Source organism: Podarcis melisellensis (genome assembly GCF_964234715.1).
Source record: "Podarcis melisellensis genome assembly, chromosome: 18".
In the NCBI taxonomy this organism is placed as follows: domain Eukaryota; kingdom Metazoa; phylum Chordata; class Lepidosauria; order Squamata; family Lacertidae; genus Podarcis; species Podarcis melisellensis.
The window spans coordinates 9,978,448-9,998,876 of NC_138536.1; the positions used below are offsets into that span (position 1 = coordinate 9,978,448).

The 20,429-nt window shown below is 49.6% G+C and overlaps 1 protein-coding gene and 1 long non-coding RNA gene across 2 annotated transcripts; one reads left to right on the forward strand and one right to left on the reverse strand.

Moving 5' to 3' along the window:
* Positions 1–350: 350 nt before the first annotated feature.
* Positions 351–17,021, forward strand: CCDC124 (coiled-coil domain containing 124). Its single transcript, XM_081895914.1, has 5 exons — positions 351–443; positions 2,533–2,709; positions 13,021–13,204; positions 13,921–14,035; positions 16,646–17,021. The coding sequence occupies exons 2-5, from the start codon at positions 2,551–2,553 to the stop codon at positions 16,848–16,850; spliced, it is 663 nt and encodes a 220-aa protein (XP_081752040.1). The 5' UTR covers positions 351–443; positions 2,533–2,550; the 3' UTR covers positions 16,851–17,021.
* On the reverse strand, positions 16,926–18,888 carry LOC309361003. Its single transcript, XR_014164274.1, has 2 exons — positions 17,545–18,888; positions 16,926–17,511 (listed from the first exon to the last, which is right to left on the reverse strand). It is a non-coding gene; the product is annotated as an uncharacterized lncRNA (long non-coding RNA).
* Between the last annotated feature and the right edge of the window lie 1,541 nt (positions 18,889–20,429).

Below are 20,429 nucleotides of genomic sequence, written 5' to 3' on the forward strand. Positions count from 1 at the left end.
GGAGCAGGTCACGCTTTCACGTAAGGAGCCAGCGGCCATCTTAGTAGTGGGCACACTGCTCCCTTTTGCTCCCGGGCACTTCCGTGTCGTGGCCGACGCCATCTTTGTATTGGGCAACATGAATTCTAAATACTGCTGAAGACGTGGGGGAATCGGGACGTTTCTTTCTTTCTCTTCCCCACACATCTCTGCCCCTCCGGTCTGCCGTGAGGAAGCGAAGAAAAGGCAGGGGAGCAAAAAATTGGGGAATGGAGGGGGAATATGCTGCCTTTGCCCTCAACAAACATGGAAACCGCCCTCAACAAAAATGGCGGCGGCGGCGGCGGCGGCGGCGGCGAGACTATTCTCCCCCCTTTTCCGCGCCCCCTGGAGGGGTGGCTTTCGAAAAGGGGGGCGGGGGCGTGACGGACAAAGGCTGCGACGGCCGGAGGTGGAGGCGGCAGGTAAGGGGAGGGCTGGGTGGGGCAGGATGGCAGGGGATTGCGAGACCCCCCCTTCCCTGTCTTATTATGGGGCAAGGGGCTGCCTTCAGGGGGGGGAGTGGGGGGAGGGGGAGACCCCCAAAAGCCATGGGGTGAAAAGAGAGAGAAGAAGGGGAAGGAGGGGAGAGAGAGGAAAAGAAATATCTCCAGCCTTGCAATGCATTTTATTAGCTCTTCTCATTAATGTCCCATTGAATAAAATGTGCCCTTTACAAATAAATAAATCAAGCCCTTTGTTTACTTCGTGCCAGCTGCTTCTTCTGTATCCTCAAATCACATTATTATTATTGTTATTAATTGTGAAAGTGCTCTTGTGCCTTTGGCATTCTTCGTTTTGGCATACTTTTGCATACAGCTCTTAAATTTTGATTTATTTATTTTTGGTTACTAAATTATCAGATTTTTGCAAATTCTTTGAGGCAACACTCAGAACAAATCTCTCCTCTCCGTTGACTTCCCAGCCACCCTTTCCATGGTGTTCTTTCCTTACTGTATAAAGCTGCTGTGTTACTTAATATTTTACCCATTATACACTTTAATTCGCACTTATTAAACTATCATTTCTCATCTGTTGCTATGCTTCAAGTCCTGCATACGTTTTAACATGGCCATGATATATATTTTTAAATAACCCACAAAATATTTCCCTTCTTAAAGCAAATTTTCCTCATTTTTTTCTTTAATTCTAGCAGTCTACCCACCTCACCTTAATTTTGTTTTTAATCCCCTAATTGTATTTTAGATAGTTTTTAAGTTTTATTTTCAATCGCCTGGTGGTCACTTTCCGTTGTCTAGTCTTTGGAAATATGTTGCTTTACCATGTTTGCATGCAGGTCCTCTGGGATCATAGTTTGCAAGCCCCTGATCTGTATATATATAGCAGTGTTGCAAGATTTTGTAAGCATTATTACACACAAACTGTAGCTGCGTACAGACACGCCATAAAATTGTTTAAGTTTAATTATTTACTTGTGTTTTATCTTGCATTTTATACTGTGAACTGCCCTGAGATCTTTCGATGAAGTGCGGTATATATTTTATATATAATAACAATAATAATAAAAAATATTTATACCCCGCTCTCCCCAGCCAGAGCCAGGCTCAGGGCGGCTAACACCAGTAAAATTACAGTAAAACATAATAGGGGGGGGGAACCAATTTAAAATACAGGTTAAAATGCAAGGGATCCTTGGAGCAAAGTCGTGTACTTTAGATCAAAGATCCCAAATTGTGGTCTGGAGATCACTGGTGGCCCATGGCGTGTCTGTAAAAATAAAATTTAAAGCCACACAGCACATCATCTTCCTCGGAGGTTTTTAAGCAGAGGTTAGATGGCCACCTGTCATGGAGGCATGAGCTGAGATTCCTGCATTGCAGGGGGAGGGGTTGGACTGGATGACCCTGGGGGGCCCCAACCCTCTGATTTCATGGTTACAATGGCTGCCACAAGCAGAGAAGACCATTAAGTGGTTCCACTTCCCAAAGACCTTCAGCTGTTTTCAAATGATTCGGGGAGGGGAGGCGGGGTGTGTGGGATCCAGTGCCTCAAATATGGGGTGTGTATGCAGCCCGTAACTATAGTTACACCTTCCTCAGAGGTTTTTAAGCAGAGGTTAGATGGCCACCTGCCATGGAGGCATGAGCTGAGATTTCTGCATTGCAGAATCCCCGTGACGGGGTGAGCTCCCGTTGTTCGGTCCCTGCTCCTGCCAACCTAGCAGTTCGAAAGCACGTCAAAGTGCAAGTAGATAAATAGGTACCGCTCCGGCGGGAAGGTAAATGGCATTTCCGTGCGCTGCTCTGGTTCGCCAGAAGCGGCTTAGTCCTGCTGGCCACATGACCCGGAAGCTGTACGCCGGCTCCCTCGGCCAATAAAGCGAGATGAGCGCCGCAACCCCAGAGTCGGCCACGACTGGACCTAATGGTCAGGGGTCCCTTTACCTTACCTAACATCTCTGTAGCTTTGCATTTACGGCGCAGGTCACTCCGAGTGCAAAATTGCAAATAAAACAAAAATCACGTTTGCAAACCCCTCTTTTGCCCCCGCCAGGCCAGAGGACCCTGAGGGATGCCCAAAAAGTTTCAAGGGGAGAACACCAAGTCGGCAGCCGCCCGGGCGAGGAAGGCGGAGGCCAAGGCAGCAGCTGATGCCAAGAAGCAGAAAGAGCTGGAGGATGCCTTCTGGAAAGACGAGGACAAACACGTCATGAGGAAGGAACAGAGGAAGGTGAGCGGGGAGGGGCTGGCCGGATGGTGGCGGGACCGGGGTCACCCAAAAAATTCTCTGCCAGGTTGCAAAGGGAAGAGGAGCAGAGCGAGCTGCCTTAGAAACTCACACATATATGCACCTTAAACCGAGAAACTCACATATATGCACCTTAAACCGAGCTTGCGGTCGCCACAGCAGAATGTCTAGGCGCCTTTTTGATTTGTTGATTAATTTTATTTATTAAATTAGCTGTATAAATTAAGTCAGGAAATAAATACGGGCAAAGCAAAACGCCACTAAGAGAAGGCTCTGAAATATAAGCTTGAATTCGTTTCGTTCCAAATGGTTTGATTTGATCTTTTCAAGTGTTGTCAACTGCTTCGGGGTTATTGTTTTTCTTTAAAATACAAAGCGGCATAGGAATGAAAATGTTCGTTATTGTTTTGTTATTATTTGTTAAATTTGTATGCCGCCCTATACCTGCGGCTGCAGAAGGAAACCGCAGAATGAAAACACAAAATACGTCATAAAAACAAACCCAAGAACAACCTAAGAACCCACAACAAGTTCTTTTTTTACATTGAACCTTATAATGATTATGGTTCTTATTCGCTTCATTTCTATACTGCAATAATAATAATAATAATAATAATAATAATTAATAATAATAATAATAATTTGTTATTATACCCTGCCCATCTGGCTGGGCTTCCCCAGCCACTCTGGGCAGCTTCCGACAAAAATTAAAATACAGTAATGCATCAGACATTAAAAGTTTCCCTAAACAGGGCTGCCTTCAGATGTCTTCTAAAAGTCTGGTAGTTGTTTATCTCTTTGACATCTGGTGGGAGGGTGTTCCACAGGGCGGGTGCCACTACCGAGAAGGCCCTCTGCCTGGTTCCCTGTAACCTCACTTCTCGCAGGGAGGGAACCAACAGAAGGCCCTCGGAGCTGGACCTCAGTGTTCAGGCTGAACGATGGGGGTGAAGACGCTCCTTTAGATATACTGGGCCTTTGAGGCCGTTTAGGGTTTTCAAGGTGAGCACCAACACTTTGAATTGTGCTCGGAAATGTACTGGGAGCCAATGTAGGTCTTTCAATATATGGTCCAGGCGGCCACTCCCAGTCACCAGTCTAGCTTCCGCATTCTGGATTAGTTGCAGTTTCCGGGTCACCTTCAAAGGTAGCCCCACATAGAGCTCATTGCAGTAGTCCAAGCGGGAGATAACCAGAGCATGCACCACTTTAAAGGGGGGGGGAGACCTCAAAGCAGTTGACAACGCATTCAAACAACAAATCAGAATAAAACAAATCCAGGCTTCAAGAATCTTTTAGATCCTTCTTTAATTGGCATTTTGCCTTCCCCTTATTTATTTACCGACTAGATTTTTAAAGCTGCCCCATGGCAGAAGTGGGGTGGTGAGGGTGCTGGACGCGGGAGATCAGAGTTCGAATCCCCACTCCATCATGGGCAAACTTGGAGTCTGTGGGCATCTTCTGGCATTCTTAAGCAGACCAGACACTCTCTGAATTGCCCAACCTGAGACAAATAATGTGGTTTTGTGACTCTTCTGACCGGGCTGACGTCCTCCTTCTGAGCACTTCAGGCCTTAATCACCTCCCAGGAATCTGGAAGGGCAGGATCCGATCTGGGGTGTGTCACCCTTTCTTCACCTGAAGCCTGTGACTACTGCCTCCTGTGTTGTTTTTGCCGGGCTAGCAGCACTGAAGTGGCCTTCCTGGGGCGACAAAGCCTGGGCCGTGGGTGGGTGGGTGTGTCCTGGGCTGCACAGACATTAAGACCCCCCTCTCAGCCTCACTGATGGGGTCCAAAGGAAAGCAGAGCAAGATGGTTGGCACCAGCTGGGCTGCAGGAGTTGCCAGAAGGTAGGCGGTCAAGGCGCCATCCAACCACCTTAGGGTCTCCACTGTGGATTTGTGTAGGGTTTTCTCCTGAGCCTTTTCTTTTCCCAAATACATCCCGCAAGGCAGCAGAGATTTGGGGTCACAGTTTTCCTTCTCCTAGATAGGAGACAAGCTCCACCGGCCCTTCGCTTCCCTCTACAGCACGGGCAGAAACCACCTTCTTGACCTTGGGGCCCACTCTTGGTCTCGTCCATTCCGTCCACCAGAGCCTGTCTTTGCATGCAGGGGAAGTCCCTAACTCGCCGAGGGTCTGAGACCCATCAGCTCCCCTCACCTGGTTCAGCCGGCCAGTCGGAGCCATTCTGGGATTGTGGCCGCTGTCGCCTCCTGGCCGCTTCCAGAGGCCACAGGTGAATGCTAAGTGCAGGTGGGCAAACGACCCCAGGAGGAGCACAGCATGTCCCCCACCAGAAGTACTGTCCCTCCTTTAATGCCCTAGCCAAGACCTGTAGCTCACAGGTAGAGTGCCTCCTTTGGGTGTGTGAAAGGTCCCTACTGCAATCCCCAGCTTTATAATAATACCACCACTAATAATAACAGGGTCGGCAGTTCGAATCCCTGCAACGGGGTGAGCTCCCGTTGCTCAGTCCCTGCTCCTGCCAACCTAGCAGTTCGAAAGCACAACAAAGTGCAAGTAGATAAATAGGTACTGCTCTGGCAGGAAGGAAAAAGGCATTTCCGTGCACTGCTCTGGTTTCGCCAGAAGCGGCTTAGTCATTCTGGCCACATGACCCGGAAGCTGTACGCCGGCTCCCTTGGCCAATAAAGCTAGATGAACGCCGCAACTCCAGAGTCCGTCACGACTAGACCCTAATGGTCAGGGTTCCCTTTACCTTTACTTACTACTACTACTACTACTACTAATATACTTATACCCTGCCCATCTGGCTGGGTTGCCCCTGCAAAAAACCCTGGAGAGCTGCTGCCAGCCAGTATAACCAATACAGGCCTAGATTCACGGATAGCCTGCACTGGTGTCCAGCAACTTGCTACAGTCCCAATTTAACCCAGGCCCTTTGTTTATACCTTTGAAGGTGACCTGGAAACTACAACTAATTCAGAATACGGCAGCTAGACTGGTGACTGGGAGTGGCCGCCGGGACTATAGAACACAGGTCCTGAAAGACCCACATTGGCTCCCAGTACATTTCCGAGCACAATTCAAAGTGTTGGTGCTGACCTTTAAAGCCCTAAATGGCCTTGATCCAGTATACCTGAAGGAGCGTCTCCACCCTCATCGTTCTGCCCGGACACTGAGGTCCAGTGCCGAGGGCCTTCTGGCGGTTCCCTCCCTGCGAGAAGTGAGGTTACAGGGAACCAGGCAGAGGGCCTTCTCGGTGGTGGCGCCTGCCCTGTGGAACACCTTCCCTTCAGATGTCAAGGAAATAAACAACTATCTGACTTTTAGAAGTCACCTGAAGGCAGCCCTGCATAGGGAAGTTTTTGATGTTTTATCGTGAACTGTTGGGAGTCGCCCAGAGTGCCTGGGGAAACGCAGCCAGATGGGTGGGGTATAAATAATAAATTCTTTAATCAATCAATCAATCAATCTTTATTACGGTCCAGAGACCCAACAAATCGTTACAAAGCAATGCACAATTCAGACAGCCTACCTCCAGATTAAACAAGCATTTTGTTCAGACTTAAAGATAGAGATCATTGGTTCTTGCGACCACCGATAAGAACTTTGCCACTGCTAATGTTCTAGCGTTTGTCCGGTCTTCTGTTAGGAACCTGACATAGTGAGCCTCTGATTTTCTTGGGTACGGTATGAGCAAGGGTAATATCAGTTCAGCCCTGGCTTGCTCATATTTCACACAGTGCAGCAAAATATGTTTTATAGAATCGATATCTTGAGCACACGAGCAAAGTCTGTGCTGGTAGGGAACTCCTCTCAACTTGCCATCCAAAACTGCAGAGGGAAAGACATTTAGTCTGGCTTTGGTGAATAACCTTTGATAATTTGGTACTGTCAGGTTTTTAATGTAAGGTGTTAATTTAAAGACATGCCCATATTGTACTCCTACTGCCAGCGGACTACAGACTGCGTGTGATCGAGATCACAAGTCACTGTGTCTATTAACCCATAATCTTTGCTTTAACGTCTTTAGGACGCCTTCATAACCGAGGTAATAAAGTTAGGGAGGGTGACAGAGCAATAGAGGTGGCTTTTCTAGCCATGGTTTTTTGCTGACAAACTCCTCATTGGTCAAGTGTTGGAACAAACCCTTCCCTAGATCAAACACTGAAATCCTGAGCCAATGTTTTAGGGCAGCCCACCACGCTTTAGTTGAAATTGGGCATTCACCAGCTTCTGATAGAAGTATAAGGGACGCGGATGGCGCTGTGGGTTAAACGACAGAGCCTAGGACTTGCTGATCAAAAGGTCAGCGGTTCGAATCCCCAAGACGGGGTGAGCTCCTGTTGCTCGGTCCCTGCTCCTGCCAACCTAGCAGTTTGAAAGCACGTCAAAGCGCAAGTAGATAAATAGGTACCGCTCTGGCTGGAAGGTCAACGGCGTTTCCGTGCGCTGCTCTGGTTCGCCAGAAGCGGCTTAGTCCTGCTGGCCACATGACCCGGAAGCTGTACGCCAGCTCCCTTGGCCAGTAAAGCGAGATGAGCGCCGCAACCCCAGAGTCGGTCACGACTGGACCTAATGGTCAGGGGTCCCTTTACCTTTACCTTTAACAGAAATATGGAGTTGGGGGACACAGTTGGGTACCTGCAGCAGAGATTGTAGAAATTTTGCCTGAAAGCCATCTACCTTAGGCAGGTCCCCATTATAAATTATCATTATTATTATTATTATTACCATGAGGACTAGATAGAATTTTGTTTTATCTTTTGGGGATGGGACGGAGCTCGGAGGGCAGAGAACCTGCAGGAGCCCCCAGGTTCATTCTGCAGTGGCGTCTCCTGGAAGGGCTGGGGAAGACTCCCCTGAGTCAGAAACCTCCCAACCCCCCCCCCAGCAACCAGTGCTAGCCAGTAGGTGACCCAGGTGACCCAATGGTCTGTGTTACTTGGGTAGACGCTGGAGTCTTCTAGAGCAGGCAGACAACACCTTTCACGCTCCATTCGGCGAAGGGGCACTTCTCCATTTTGCCCAGGAGGCGGCAGCAACGGATAGATCTCTCTAGCTGGTTTGAGAGCTTTTTGAATCACAGAACAGGTTTATCCCTCTCTTCTGTCTCTTTGGATGAATCCTATAGTGTCTCATTTCCCTTTTGTGGGGTGGCGAGGGGAGAAAGGGGCAGCAAGGATGCTTGCTATGCACGCGGAATGTCCCAAGGGGGAGGACCAGAGAGCTTAATTAAAGGCACCTCCGTAATTTGGGAGCCTTGAAACTGCGCCAGACCAAGGGCGGCATCGCTCCCGTCTCGGCGGGGTTCCGGTTTCAGCCCTGCATCTCCGTGACATCGACCTGTCCCCTGGGGCGGGACGCATCCTTTGGATCCGACCACCTGGGTTAATTTGATCATGCTTCCATGGTGACACGAACCCGCTGGCTCCAGGGATGCAGAGTGTTCTCTGTCTGTTCCCATCCTCTCTCTCCCTCCCTGCCCCCAACACTTTCATCTTCTGTGTGGCAGGAGGTTGGACTAGATGGCTTTGGGGGTCCCTTTGAGCTCTATAATTCCGTGATCTCGCTCTCTCTGCTTCCTAGCCGCTGTGATCCACGCGACAGTCACCTCCAGGCTGGATTATTGTAACTCGCTCTACGTGGGGCTGCCCTTGAGACTGACCCAGAAACTCCAGCGGGTGCAGAATGCCGCGGCGAGACTCCTTACGGGGTCCTTGCTGCGGGACGACATTCACCCTCTGCTATACCAGCTGCACTGGCTCCCGGTGGAGTACAGGATCAGGTTTAAGGTGCTGGTTTTAACCTTTAAAGCCCTATAGGGCCTAGGACCCTCGTACCTACGGGACCGCCTCTCCTGGTATGTCCCACGGAGGACCTTACGGTCTTCAAACAAAAACATCTTGCAGGTCCCGGGCCACAGAGAGGTTAGGCTGGCTTCAACTAGAGCCAGGGCTTTTTCGGCTGTGGCTCCAATCTGGTGGAACGCTCTGTCCCAAGAGACTAGGGCCCTGCGGGACTTGACATCTTTCCGCAGGGCCTGCAAGACAGAGCTGTTCCACCAGGCCTTTGGTCAGGGCGCAGCCTGACTCCCTCTCCCCTTTCATAAGAACTTGCATGAAAGTGGCCTCCCAATTTTTCTCACAGGCCCATATAAGTTCAGCACAAACAGTTGGGCCTGGTGAGCATTTAAGGTCCCCAACAGTAATCTGCGGGTTGCCATCTGATTGGATTTTATTCTGATCCTGATCTGATTTGAGGATGTATTTTAATTGATTGTCTGATTTTTTGTTAATGTGTTATACCTTTGATGTTAGCCGCTCTGAGCCCGGCTTCGGCTGGGGAGGGCGGGATATAAATTAAAAAATTATTATTATTATTATTATTATTATTATTATTTGTTATGCAAGAGCACCTTCCCCTTTCTGGTGAGGATTCGGCATCGGCCAGAACAGCCAATTTCTCCTCCGCCATTAAGTTTGAGCACGATGCCGTTTTGAGACATTCTCAAATCTTTAATGGGATGCGAACCTATAAGGCCAGCTGCCTCACCTTGAGCCAGACCCATTGGCATCTGTCTAGCCCAGTATTGCCCACACTGACTGCCAGCAGCTCTCCGGCGTTTCAGGCAGACCATAGATCTAATACAAAAAGACATAATAAAAACATAACTTCAAAAAACCCCACAACTTGCTGTATATCAAGTTATGCATTATCCCATCATCCATTAGAGTATAATAATAAGCATTAAAATTAAATACGTATTAATAAATAACGCTTAAGCAATTTGCACCTAGCAGTTACAATAAAGAATTGCTAAACTATAATCGATAAAAAATACTGGCGAATCACAATGCATAAAATGAAACATAGAAAACTACAAATACCACAAAGCACAAAAAAACATGTAAAGCGATCAAATTGTTTGTATTATAACATAGATAGATAGATATGATTTTGTTTGTATACCTGAAGGAGCGTCTCCACCCCCATCGTTCTACCCAGACACTGAGGTCCAGCTCCGAAGGCCTTCTGGCAGTTCCCTCCCTGCGAGAAGTGAGGTTACAGGGAAGCAGGCAGAGGGCCTTCTCGGTGGTGGCTCCCGCCCTGTGGAACGCCCTCCCACCAGATGTCAAAGAGAACAACAACTACCAGACATTTAGAAGACATCTGAAGGCAGCCCTGTTTAGGGGTGTTTTTAATGTTTGATGCATTACCGTATTTTAATATTCTGTTGGAAGCTGCCCAGAGTGGCTGGGGAAGCCCAGCCAGATGGGCGGGGTATAAATAATAAATTATTGTTATTATTATTATATTATTACTATGTGATTTTATATTGTGAACCTCCCTGAGACCTGCAGGTGTAGAGCTGAATAATAATAATAATAATAATAATAATAATAATAATAATAATAATAATAATATATAAAACAAGGGCACACAGCTATTGTTTTTTGTTTTGTTTTTAATATCCCTGAACTCCTCTCCTCTCTTCCTGGCTCCTCCTGCAGTTCTCAAAGTCATGGTCTTCACTTCCTCCTGTGGCGCGGAGTTCCACAGTTCAACTCTCCACCACAGAGGGGAAGACCTTTCTTTCATCTGCTCTGAATCTTCAAATGTTAAATGATCTGATGGCTCATCTGGGCGAAATGCATGGGGAGGGGCGCTTTGAGACACGGCTTTTCCACTTCGAAGGAGTCTCTGGTCTTATTGACTCCTGGTCCTAATGCATCTCCTGGGCTTTTGGATTTGTTGATTGCTATTGACCAGATCCAAAGCGCAAATTGCTTTCTGTACCACCTTGGCCAGTTGGGAGGTGTTAACGGGCATGTTGGGCTTTCCGTGCCGTTGATCTTGGGCTTAGCTGCGCTTCTTGACGAATCGTTGAATGGATTGCTGTCTTTGATTATTTCGGAAGGCTTGTATTGCAGGCCAGCTTTCCTCAAACTTCAGATGTTTGGGGCTACAGGTACCATCTTCCCTGGTATCATGCAGCTAGGCTATCTGGGAGTTATGGGAATTGTACTCCATGCACCGGGGCCATAGCTCAGTGGTAGTGCTCAAAATCCCCCAGGCACGTTTTGCGACTGGCGCGGGTCCAGTTACAGCTACGTGGAGATCTCTGGGCACGAGGTTTGCGACTGGCAACACCTGGCTGGCCCCTCCAGCTTTCTTAAGCCGGTCAGCATTTATCTCCCACCTTTTTCTCCAAAGAGTACATGGTTCACCCCCCTCCTCCCTTAATCCCTACAACGACCCTGTGAGGTGGGCCAAGAGGCTGGGACTGACTCTAGGGTCGCCCAGTGAGCTTCAGGGCTGAGTGGGGATTTGAACCCTGGTCTCCCAGGTCTGACACTCTAACCCTTACACCACCCTGCCTTCCTAGAGCTCTTCTGCTAGGGGGAAGCTCTATAAATTAAGTAGGTAAATAAATACAGTGAAATGTCACCTGCCGAAGGATCTGAAATACTTTCCTGAATTTGTTTTATTCTGGATTGTTACAGCCAGTGTGGTGTAGTGGTTCAGAGTGATGGACTCGTAATCTGGTGAACCGGGTTCGATTCCCTGCTCCTCCACATGCAGCTGCTGGGTAAGCTTGGGCCAGTCACACTTCTCTGAAGTCTCTCAGCCCCACTCACCTCACAGAGTGTTTGTTGTGGGGGAGGAAGGGAAAGGAGATTGTGAGCCGCTTTGAGACTCCTTAGGGTAGTGATAAAGCGGGATATCAAGTCCAAACTCCTCTTCTTCCTCTTTTATTGGAAGTTTTAATGTGTTGAAAACCTGCTTTTGAGGGGTTTTTTCCCTCTTTCAAATAGAAAGCAGTACAGTGGTACCTTGGGGTTTTTTTTTTAAAAAAATAATATTTATTACTTTCCCAACAATTTAAACACTACAAAAGAAAAAAAAGTTAAACAAAACAATACAGTACAATACAAAAACAAAAACACTACATAACACTAACACTAAGACATTAAACTAACAAAACAAAACAAAAACAATTTAAGACACATCAAACAATTTCAATATCTTATCTTTCATTCACTTGTTTCAACGACCTCCTCACACCTCCCTTTTTGTATTCCACTTCAGTTAATTGTTTCAGCAATTCCTTTCCATCTTCCTCTGTTTTCTGTCCTGTAATTATCTTAACATATTCTAACCTTATTTTTCCCTGTAATACACTAGTAATCTATTTGTACTTAGTTCCTTATAACATTTCTACTGAAGCCATATAACTTCATTCCAACATTTTTCTAACATTCATTAATTTTACAGTATTTCTGTAAATAGTCTTTAAACTTTTTCCAGTCTTCTTCCACCGACTCTTCTCCCTGGTCTCGGATTCTGCCAGTCATTTCCGCCAGTTCCATGTAGTCCATCAACTTCATCTGCCATTCTTCCCGGGTGGGTAAATTTTGTGTCTTCCAATACTTCGCGATGAGTATTCTTGCTGCTGTTGTTGCATACCAGTGGTACCTTGGGTTACATACGCTTCAGGTTACAGGCTCCACTAACTCAGAAATAGTGTTTCAGGTTAATAACTTTGCTTCAGGATGCGAACAGAAATCGTGCCCTGGCGGTGCAGCGACAGCAGGAGGCCCCATTAGCTAAAGTGGTGCTTCAGGTTAAGAACAGTTTCAGGTTAAGAACGGACCTCCGGAACGAATTAAGTACTTAACCCAAGGTACTGCTGTATTGAAATGAAATGAATAATAATGAAATAAAATCCATTGCCAAAAGGCTCCTAGATATTCCATTGTGGCGACGATGGTAACCTAGGCTTAAGGTTAAGCGATATATTGGAGTTTCTAACACTGGACTTTGAATTCTGATTCTCCCAAACTCAGTCCCCAAAGGCATCACCAGATTGGGGGTGTGAGAGACCCCTGAGTCAGAAACCCCAGAGAGCCATTGTTGCCAACCAGTGTAGACAATGTTGAGCTCTAGTTTCTGACTCTGTATGAGGCAGAACACGGTGCTCCTATTCAACTCCATCCTTCATTCAGAATCATGAAGAAGAAGAAGAGTTTGGATCTGATATCCCGCTTTATCACTACCCGAAGGAGTCTCAAAGTGGCTAACAATCTCCTTTTCCCTTCCTCCCCCACAAGAAACACTCTGTGAGGTGAGTGGGGCTGAGAGACTTCAGAGAAGTGTGACTGGCCCAAGGTCACCCAGCAGCTGCAGGTGGAGGAGCGGAGACGCGAACCCGGTTCCCCAGATTACGAGTCCACCGCTCTTAACCACTACACCACACTGGCTCTAGACTGAGGACTAGACTCTTTGCTCTCTCTCTCCCTCCCGCCCTCCGGTCACTTTAGGAAGAGCGCGAGAAACGACGCCTGGAGCAGGTGGAGCGGAAGAAGGAGCTGCAGCGCCTCCTGGAAGAAGAGGACGCCAAGCTGAAGGGGAAGACACCCAAGCCGCTGCCCCCGGGCAAAGTCACCCGGGCGCAGATCGACGAAGTGCTCCGGAAAGAGCAGCAGAAGGAGAACGGGGAACCCGGTGAGTGGGAGACGATGGGCTAGCGCGGGCATAGGCAAACTCCAGCCCTCCAGATGTTTGGGGCTACAAGTCCACCATCCCTGACCACTGGTCCTGTTAGCTAGGAGTGATGGGAATTGTAGTCCCAAACATCTGGAGGGCCGGAGTTTGCCTATGCCTGAATTAGCGGGTGCTGGGAGTCCAGGTGAAAAAAGGTAAAGGACCCCTGGATGGTTAAGTCCAGTCAAAGGCGACTATGGGGTTGTGGCGCTCATCGCGCTTTCAGGCTGAGCGAGCTGGAGACAGTCAGCTTTCCGGCTTATGTGGCCAGCAGGATTAAACCGCTTCTGGCACAATGGAACACTGTGACGGAAACCAGAGCACATGGAAACGCTGTTTACCTTCCCGCCACAGTGGTACCTATTTATCTATTTGCACTGATGTGCTTTTGAACTGCTAGGTTGGCAGGAGCTGGGACAGAGCAATGGGAGCTCACTCCATCGTGGGGATTCGAACCTCCGACCTTCTGATGAGCAAGCCCAAGAGGCTCAGTGGTTTAGACCACAGCCAGATCCAGAGCAGAGGGTGACTGACAGAATGCAGGGCGTTAAAATGATGGAGTTGGAATGGACCTGGAGGATGGTCCAGTCCAGTCCCCTGCAATGTATTGCTGCATTTTTCAAAAAAAGCTTGGCCTCCAGCTAACCTGTGCTTCCATTTGCCCCCTTCTCTGCCAGGAGAGAAGCTGAAGAGTCACCTTGAGATGCCCTTGGAAGAGAACATCAACCGCAGGGTCCTGGAGGAAGGCGCTGTAGAGGCACGGACCATCGAGGATGCCATTGCGGTGCTCAGGTAATCCATGTGAGAGCTAAGAGCCTGGGAGGAGTCCCGCAGCAGCTGGATGAGGACAAAGCGGGGCCCGTCTAGTCCAGCATCCTGCCCCCACAGGGGCCTGTCGGATGCTCCAAAGCAGGGGTGCCCAAACTTTTTTCAAAGAGGGCCAGATTTCATAAAGTGAACATGCGTGAGGGCCGACCACAGGGAAGCCCACTGTCACAAACGGGTTGGACACAGAGGAATGGTGAGAGCAAGCAGATGGGGAACGCCCCAAGGGAAGAACGCTCAGAGTCCAGAGAGGGGAGGTGGGGCGACAATGAGTGGTCAGGGGGGAGAAGGACGAGACTGGGAGGAGGAGGTGGCAGAAGCTGAAGAGGCAACATGGCTTAGTGAGCAGGGAGAGTCTATGGCAGAGAGAAGTCCAGAATTAGAGGCAGGAGCTGAAGCCGGAGAGGAGGGAGGCCAAGAGGCAGAGAGGAGTCCGGCTGGTGAAGAGTCACGGATGTCTCCCCCCCCCCCCCCGTTGCAACCAGCTCCCCTCCCTTCTAGTCTCCCAGAACCAAGAGAGGCATGAAAAGGGCGGAGGAGAGGTTGGTTTTGCGCAGGCGCAGTCTCTGATTGCTTGGGGGAAACCCTGAAGGGGAGGAGACCTAGGCAGCTGTCATGGACTGACTGGATGCAGAAGAGTGATGGGAGGAATCTGCTGGGGGAACCCCAAAGGGAAGTCCGGAATCAGAGGTGGAAACTGAAGCAGGAAAGGAAGGAGGCAGAGATGATTCCGGCTGGGGAAGTGTCGCTAAATTTATTCCAAGAAGGATGAGAGGTGATACGACAGCCATCTTCTGATATCAAAAGGGCTGCCCCATGGAAGATTGAGCAAGTTGGTTACCTGCTGATCTGGAGAGTGGGGTCTGAAGTGATGCATTCAGATGACAAAAAAAGAAGTTTCTGGCAAAACATTGAAACTGTGGAATGGACTCCCTTGGACAGTTGTGGCTTCCCCTTCCTTGAAGGTTTTTAAGCAGAGGTTGGGTGGGCATCTGTCACAGGTGCTTTAGCTGATATTCCTGCATTGCCAGGGGGTGGACTGGATTACCCTTGGGATCCCTTCCCATGCTACTGTTCTATGAATGCAGGAATCACAGCCAAAGAATCCCTGACCACCCAACCTCTGCTTGAATCCCTTCCCTTCAATGAAGGAGAGTCCACAACCGCCCAAGGGAGTCCATTCCAAACAGCTCTTAATGTCAGAAAGTTCTTCCTGATTTTTAGTCGGAATCTCCTTTCCTGTATTAAAGTCATAGAATCATAGAACTGTTAAGGTCATTTCAAATCCCGGTTCTGTTTTCTGCGGCATTAGCTCCCCCTCCCAGTTTGGTGCCGTCTGCAAATTGGATGAGCACCACCTCAATTCTTTCTTCCAGGTTGTTTATAAAGACGTTGAACTACAGGCCTAGGACAAATCCCCGCGGCACCCAACTGGTCACTTTCCCCCAGAATGACGGGGAACCGTTAATGAGTACTCTCATTAATGAGAACTACCAACCTAGCAGTTCGAAAGCACGTCAAAGTGCAAGTAGATAAATAGATACCATTCTGGTGGGAAGGTAAACGGAGTTTCCGTGCGCTGCTCTGGTTCGCCAGAAGCGGCTTAGTCATGCTGGCCACATGACCCAGAAGCTGTATGCCGGCTCCTTCGGCCAGTAAAGCGACATGAGCACCGCAACCCCAGAGTTGTCTGCGACTGGACCTAATGTTCAGGGGTCCCTTTACCTTTAGGTTCGGTCCATCAACCCACTAACAGTTCCTTCATTCAACTCACCAGCTTCCTCAAAGAATATCATAGGGGACTTTGTCAAAAGTCTTGTTGAAATCAAGTTACCGTATTTTTCGCTCCATAGGGCGCACCTAGTTTTCAGAGGGAGAAATCAAGGGGAAAAATATGATCCCCCCGCCAGCTCTGGGAGCAGCGGACAGCCTGTGTGCTTCTCCCAGACCTTCTCCCTGCTTTTGCAGGAGGTGGGGGAATTCCCCCATCTCCCGCAAAAGCCCACAGGAGCCGCGCACCCTTTAAGGAGCGCATGGCTCCTGCGGGCTTTTCGACCAGGAGGGAGAAGGGACTGACATGGCCAGTCATTCCTTTCTCACTCCTCGGGGGAAAGCCTCAAAGAGGTCGGGGAGCAGCGCAAAGGCGGCGCGCTGCCTTCCCTCTGTCCCCTGAGCTTGTGGGGCTGGCGGTGGGGGGAAGCGCTGCTTTCCCCCACCACCAGCCTCAAAGATCCCTAAAGCCTTTGGAGCGCAGCGGGACCTTGTGCTGTGCTCCAAAGGCTTCGGGTTCTTTTCGCTGCACTCCAAAGGCTTGAGGCTTCCCGGACAACCTTTGTAGCGCTCCGTCTCCCTGTTCTGGCTTTGGGCTTAGCCGCGCAGCCTGCGTTCGCTCTATAGGACGCGTACACATTTCCCCTTAATTTTTGGAGGGGAAAAAGTGCATCCTATAGAGTGAAAAATACGGTATACTATGTGCAGCATTCCGCTGATCCACTAAGCTTGTAACTAGATAATCCTTGGTTCCAGCTCTGCAGTTCTGCCATTTCTGTGATTCTCATTTCTCCCCCCCACCTCCAGCGTTGCCGACGATCTGGACCGCCACCCCGAGCGCCGGATGAAGGCCGCCTTCACGGCTTTTGAAGAGGTCCAGCTGCCGCGGCTGAAGCAGGAGAACCCGAACATGCGCCTCTCGCAGCTGAAGCAGCTCCTGAAGAAAGAGTGGATGAAGTCACCCGAGAACCCCATGAACCAGCGGCACATGGCTTACAACAGCCAGAAATGAGACTGGTGAAGCCCCCCCATGTGTGGGCGTGGGAAGCGGTGCAGGGAGAAAGAGAGAGACCACCTCCTTTTTCCGCCCCGCCCCAACACTGAACCGCCTTTCAAGAGCAGCCAAGGCCACGGTGGTCCCTCCAAGCTCCGCTCTACGGATTAAAATTAAGGTGCAACTAAATATTCCCCCTTGCTTTCGTTGACCTCCCCCGTTGGACTCGAAAACCTCCCCCCTCCCCAGACACGCCCCTTAAATTTGGCTTTCCTGATCTCCTGCGGAAGCAGGCTCAAATTGGCTCCGAAACCTTTCCTGCCGGGCCAGATGGGATTGCCCCGGGTACCTAACCTTCTTCCTCTCTCTGGGACGGTTCCGTCTTCACCTGCCTCTTTGTGCTTTGGATTTGGGGGGCTGGGGGAGACTCAGGCGTAGCAAAAATCTGTGCCACCCCCTCCTCTTCCTAACCCCAGAGCGCAACACTTTGCTCTGCCACGTCGCATCTCAAGATGGGAGCTAGTTCTTCTTTAGAGGTCATTATGTCTTCCAAGATTGGGTTGTGGGTCGGTAGGGCAGGCGTGAAAGCCCTTGCAGGTGAAACAACAAAGAAATACCGGCCCCCAGCATTGCAGAAGCGAGAAAAAGCGAGGGCAGACCACTTTGCCATGCCAGCTTTCTGGGTGCAGGGAAGCCATGCAGAATTAGCCACTTTAGTGAGAGGAGTTCTTCCTTAGCCTTCCAGTTTTCCAAACTGGCCTTTTACTCTGTTGGTGGAGGGCGGTTTGGTGCAGAGGATCCGTTCAGCAGCAGCCGGGCGCCCCCTCCCCAATCCTGCAAGCCTCTACTCGCCACCCAAAGTAGGGTGCCCGCCTCTGTAAGGAGGAGGCCGAGGCTGCCCCCACTTAGTTCTTGCTCTGCTTGTTTATTCAGTGCCTGCATCTCTCCAGATACTGCTGCCCTCCATCTCTTGCCACTGTTGTCCCTGACCATTGACCCTGCTGGCTGCTGGGGGTCCAGTGGTGTCTTGAAGGCCGCAAACGTCCCTCCATCTCTGATTCATCTGGCAGCCATAAGCTTCTTCTTAGGTCAGGAGGGCTGGCATCGCACTTGGGTCTTGGGGGAGTAAGGAGCAGGCGGGGACGAAAGATCCTCACACACCCATCTCAGTGAAGCCTCCGAGCTTGGGCATCACCTTTTCGCATTCTTGCCGTGCGATCGGCGCCCCTCTTTTGACTCTCTTAAAAACAGAGGGCTTCTTTGGGGGGTCTTTTAAAATCTGCAGGGAGCATGCATCTCTCACCTCGCCTCCCCTTACCACTGCCCCCCTTCTGGCATGGGGTTTTTCCTTGCTCAGGAACAAAGTGCAACTCAGTGACGTCTTCCTGTTGTTGAGGAGGGCTTTGCACGATGAGGGACAGCCTTCCTTGTTCTCGTTGTGCCACAGGTCAGTGGCAGCAGAGCTCTCGCCTTGCCAAGGCACAAACTGACCGCTCAAAAAACAGAGTGTTCCTTTTCCCTCTTTCCTCTGCTGAATCCAGGAATGCTTGCTGAGTTTCAGATGGGGGTGTCAGAGCAGCGAGGGACACCCATCTTTCTCTCTCTCTGTGTGTGTACGCAAACTGGGCATCATCTTCCTCTCTCCCCAGTTTTTAGCACCAGGGCCTTCCCTTTTTGCTCGATGTGATCCCATCTGGCCCCCTAGGACAATTATGAGCCCAGCCCCAACCCCAATTCGCCGGACGTACCCCAGTGTTGCTGCTCTTCTCTGCAGAGAAAAGTTTCAGCATTAAAGACAAAAAGAATATATACATATTGCCCCAAATTTGTAAACCCAACTTCCCAAAAGGAATAAAGTGTTTGAACTGTGCCATCATCTGATTTTCCTCCGTTGCTGCTTCTTCTTCAAAAGGTGGTGTAATTGTATATCTCATTGACGTCTTCTAAAAGTCATACAGTTGTTTATCTCCTTGACATTCTGATGGGAGGGTGCCACCGCCGAGAAGGCCCTCTTGCTGGTTCCCTGTAACCTCACTTCTCACAGTGAGGGAACTGCCAAAGGGCCCTCAGAGCTGGACCTCAGTGTCCAGGCTGAATGATGGGGGTGAAGATGCTCCTTCAGGTATACTGAGCTGAGGCCGTTTAGGGCTTTCAAGGTCAGCACCAACACTTTGAATTGTGCTCAGAAACATACTGGTCTTTCAGGACCAGTATTATATGGTCCCGGCGGCCACTCCTAGTTACCTGTCTAGCTGCCGCATTCTGGAATAGCTGTGGTTTCTGAGTCACCTTCAAGGGCAGCCCCACGGAGAGCTCATGGCAGTAGTCCAAGTGGGAGATAGCCAGGGCATGTTAGGCAGGTAGGGTCTCAGATGCAGCTGGTAGACAGCAGCCCTGGACGCAAAATTGACCTGCGCCTTCATGGACAGTGATGAGTCCAAAATAATAATAATAATAATAGTAGTAGTAGTAGTAGTAATAATAATAATAATAATTAATAATTTATTTATATCCCGCCCTGGGCTCAGGGCGGCTAACAACGATCAAAATAGTCCAACATTCTAAAAACATTCATTATAAAATTAATTAAAATCAAATTAAGGTCAAATTAATGGCAACCATCAAGCAAAATTCTGTGCAGATTGCCAGAGGAGGGGGTCAGGCTGCGCCCTGACCAAAGGCCTGGTCGAACAGCTCTGTCTTGCAGGCCCTGCGGAAAGATGTCAGGTCCCACAGGGCCCTAGTCTCTTGGGACAGAGCGTTCCACCAGATTGGAGCCGCGGCCGAGAAAGCCCTGGCTCTAGTTGAGGCCAGCCTAACCTCTCTGTGGCCTGGGACCTTGAGGATGTTTTTATTTGCAGACCGTAAATTTCTCTGTGGGGCATACCAGGAGAGGCGGTCCCGTAGGTACGAGGGTCCTAGGCCGTATAGGGCTTTAAAGGTTAAAACCAGCACCTTAAACCTGATCCTGTACTCCACCGGGAGCCAGTGCAGCTGGTATAGTACCGGATGAATATGATCTCGCAGCGAAGACCCCATAAGGAGTCTCGCCGCGGCATTCTGCACCTGCTGGAGTTTCTGGGTCAGTCTCAAGGGCAGCCCCACATAGACCGAGTTGACTCTTGTGTTCTTTTGAAAGGCTCTCCAGCCTGTAAATGGATGTGGCGCCCACAAAAGCCCACCTTGACCAATGCCTGTCTCCCCCACCACGGATGAACTGGGGTTCTCAGCCCTGCAGCAAAAGGCTTAGCCAGAGGACCCCATCTAGAGACATCCCCCTGATGCCTCTTTCTAATTATCATTAGCTCTGCTGAGCCTTTCCTGGGGGGGAAACAGGCCTCCTAATTAGGTGGGGTCTGGAGCGGTAATTGCAGCATTTACAGAAAGCAGGAAAACAGCAAGCCTTGGAAAGGGGACGGTTAACCCTTTAGAAGCCAAATGTATCACACTCCTAATAGTTGGGGGGAGCTGGGTCTCCCTATCTGGAGGAAGCCCCCTAACTCCCAGGCGGGCCAAGACCACTTCAAAAAACCATATTCACCCAAGCCTAGGTTTCATCGAAAGCAACGGAGGGCTGGGTTAAAACCTGCTGCTTTC

Excerpts from the sequence above, each read along its gene's own strand:
- CCDC124 (XM_081895914.1), top strand. The coding sequence starts at position 2,551 with ATGCCCAAAAAGTTTCAAGGGGAGAACACCAAGTCGGCAGCCGCCCGG. Across the intron at positions 13,205-13,920 it reads GAAGGAGAACGGGGAACCCG|GAGAGAAGCTGAAGAGTCAC; the intron begins GTGAGTGGGAGA and ends CTTCTCTGCCAG. Across the intron at positions 14,036-16,645 it reads GATGCCATTGCGGTGCTCAG|CGTTGCCGACGATCTGGACC; the intron begins GTAATCCATGTG and ends CCCCACCTCCAG.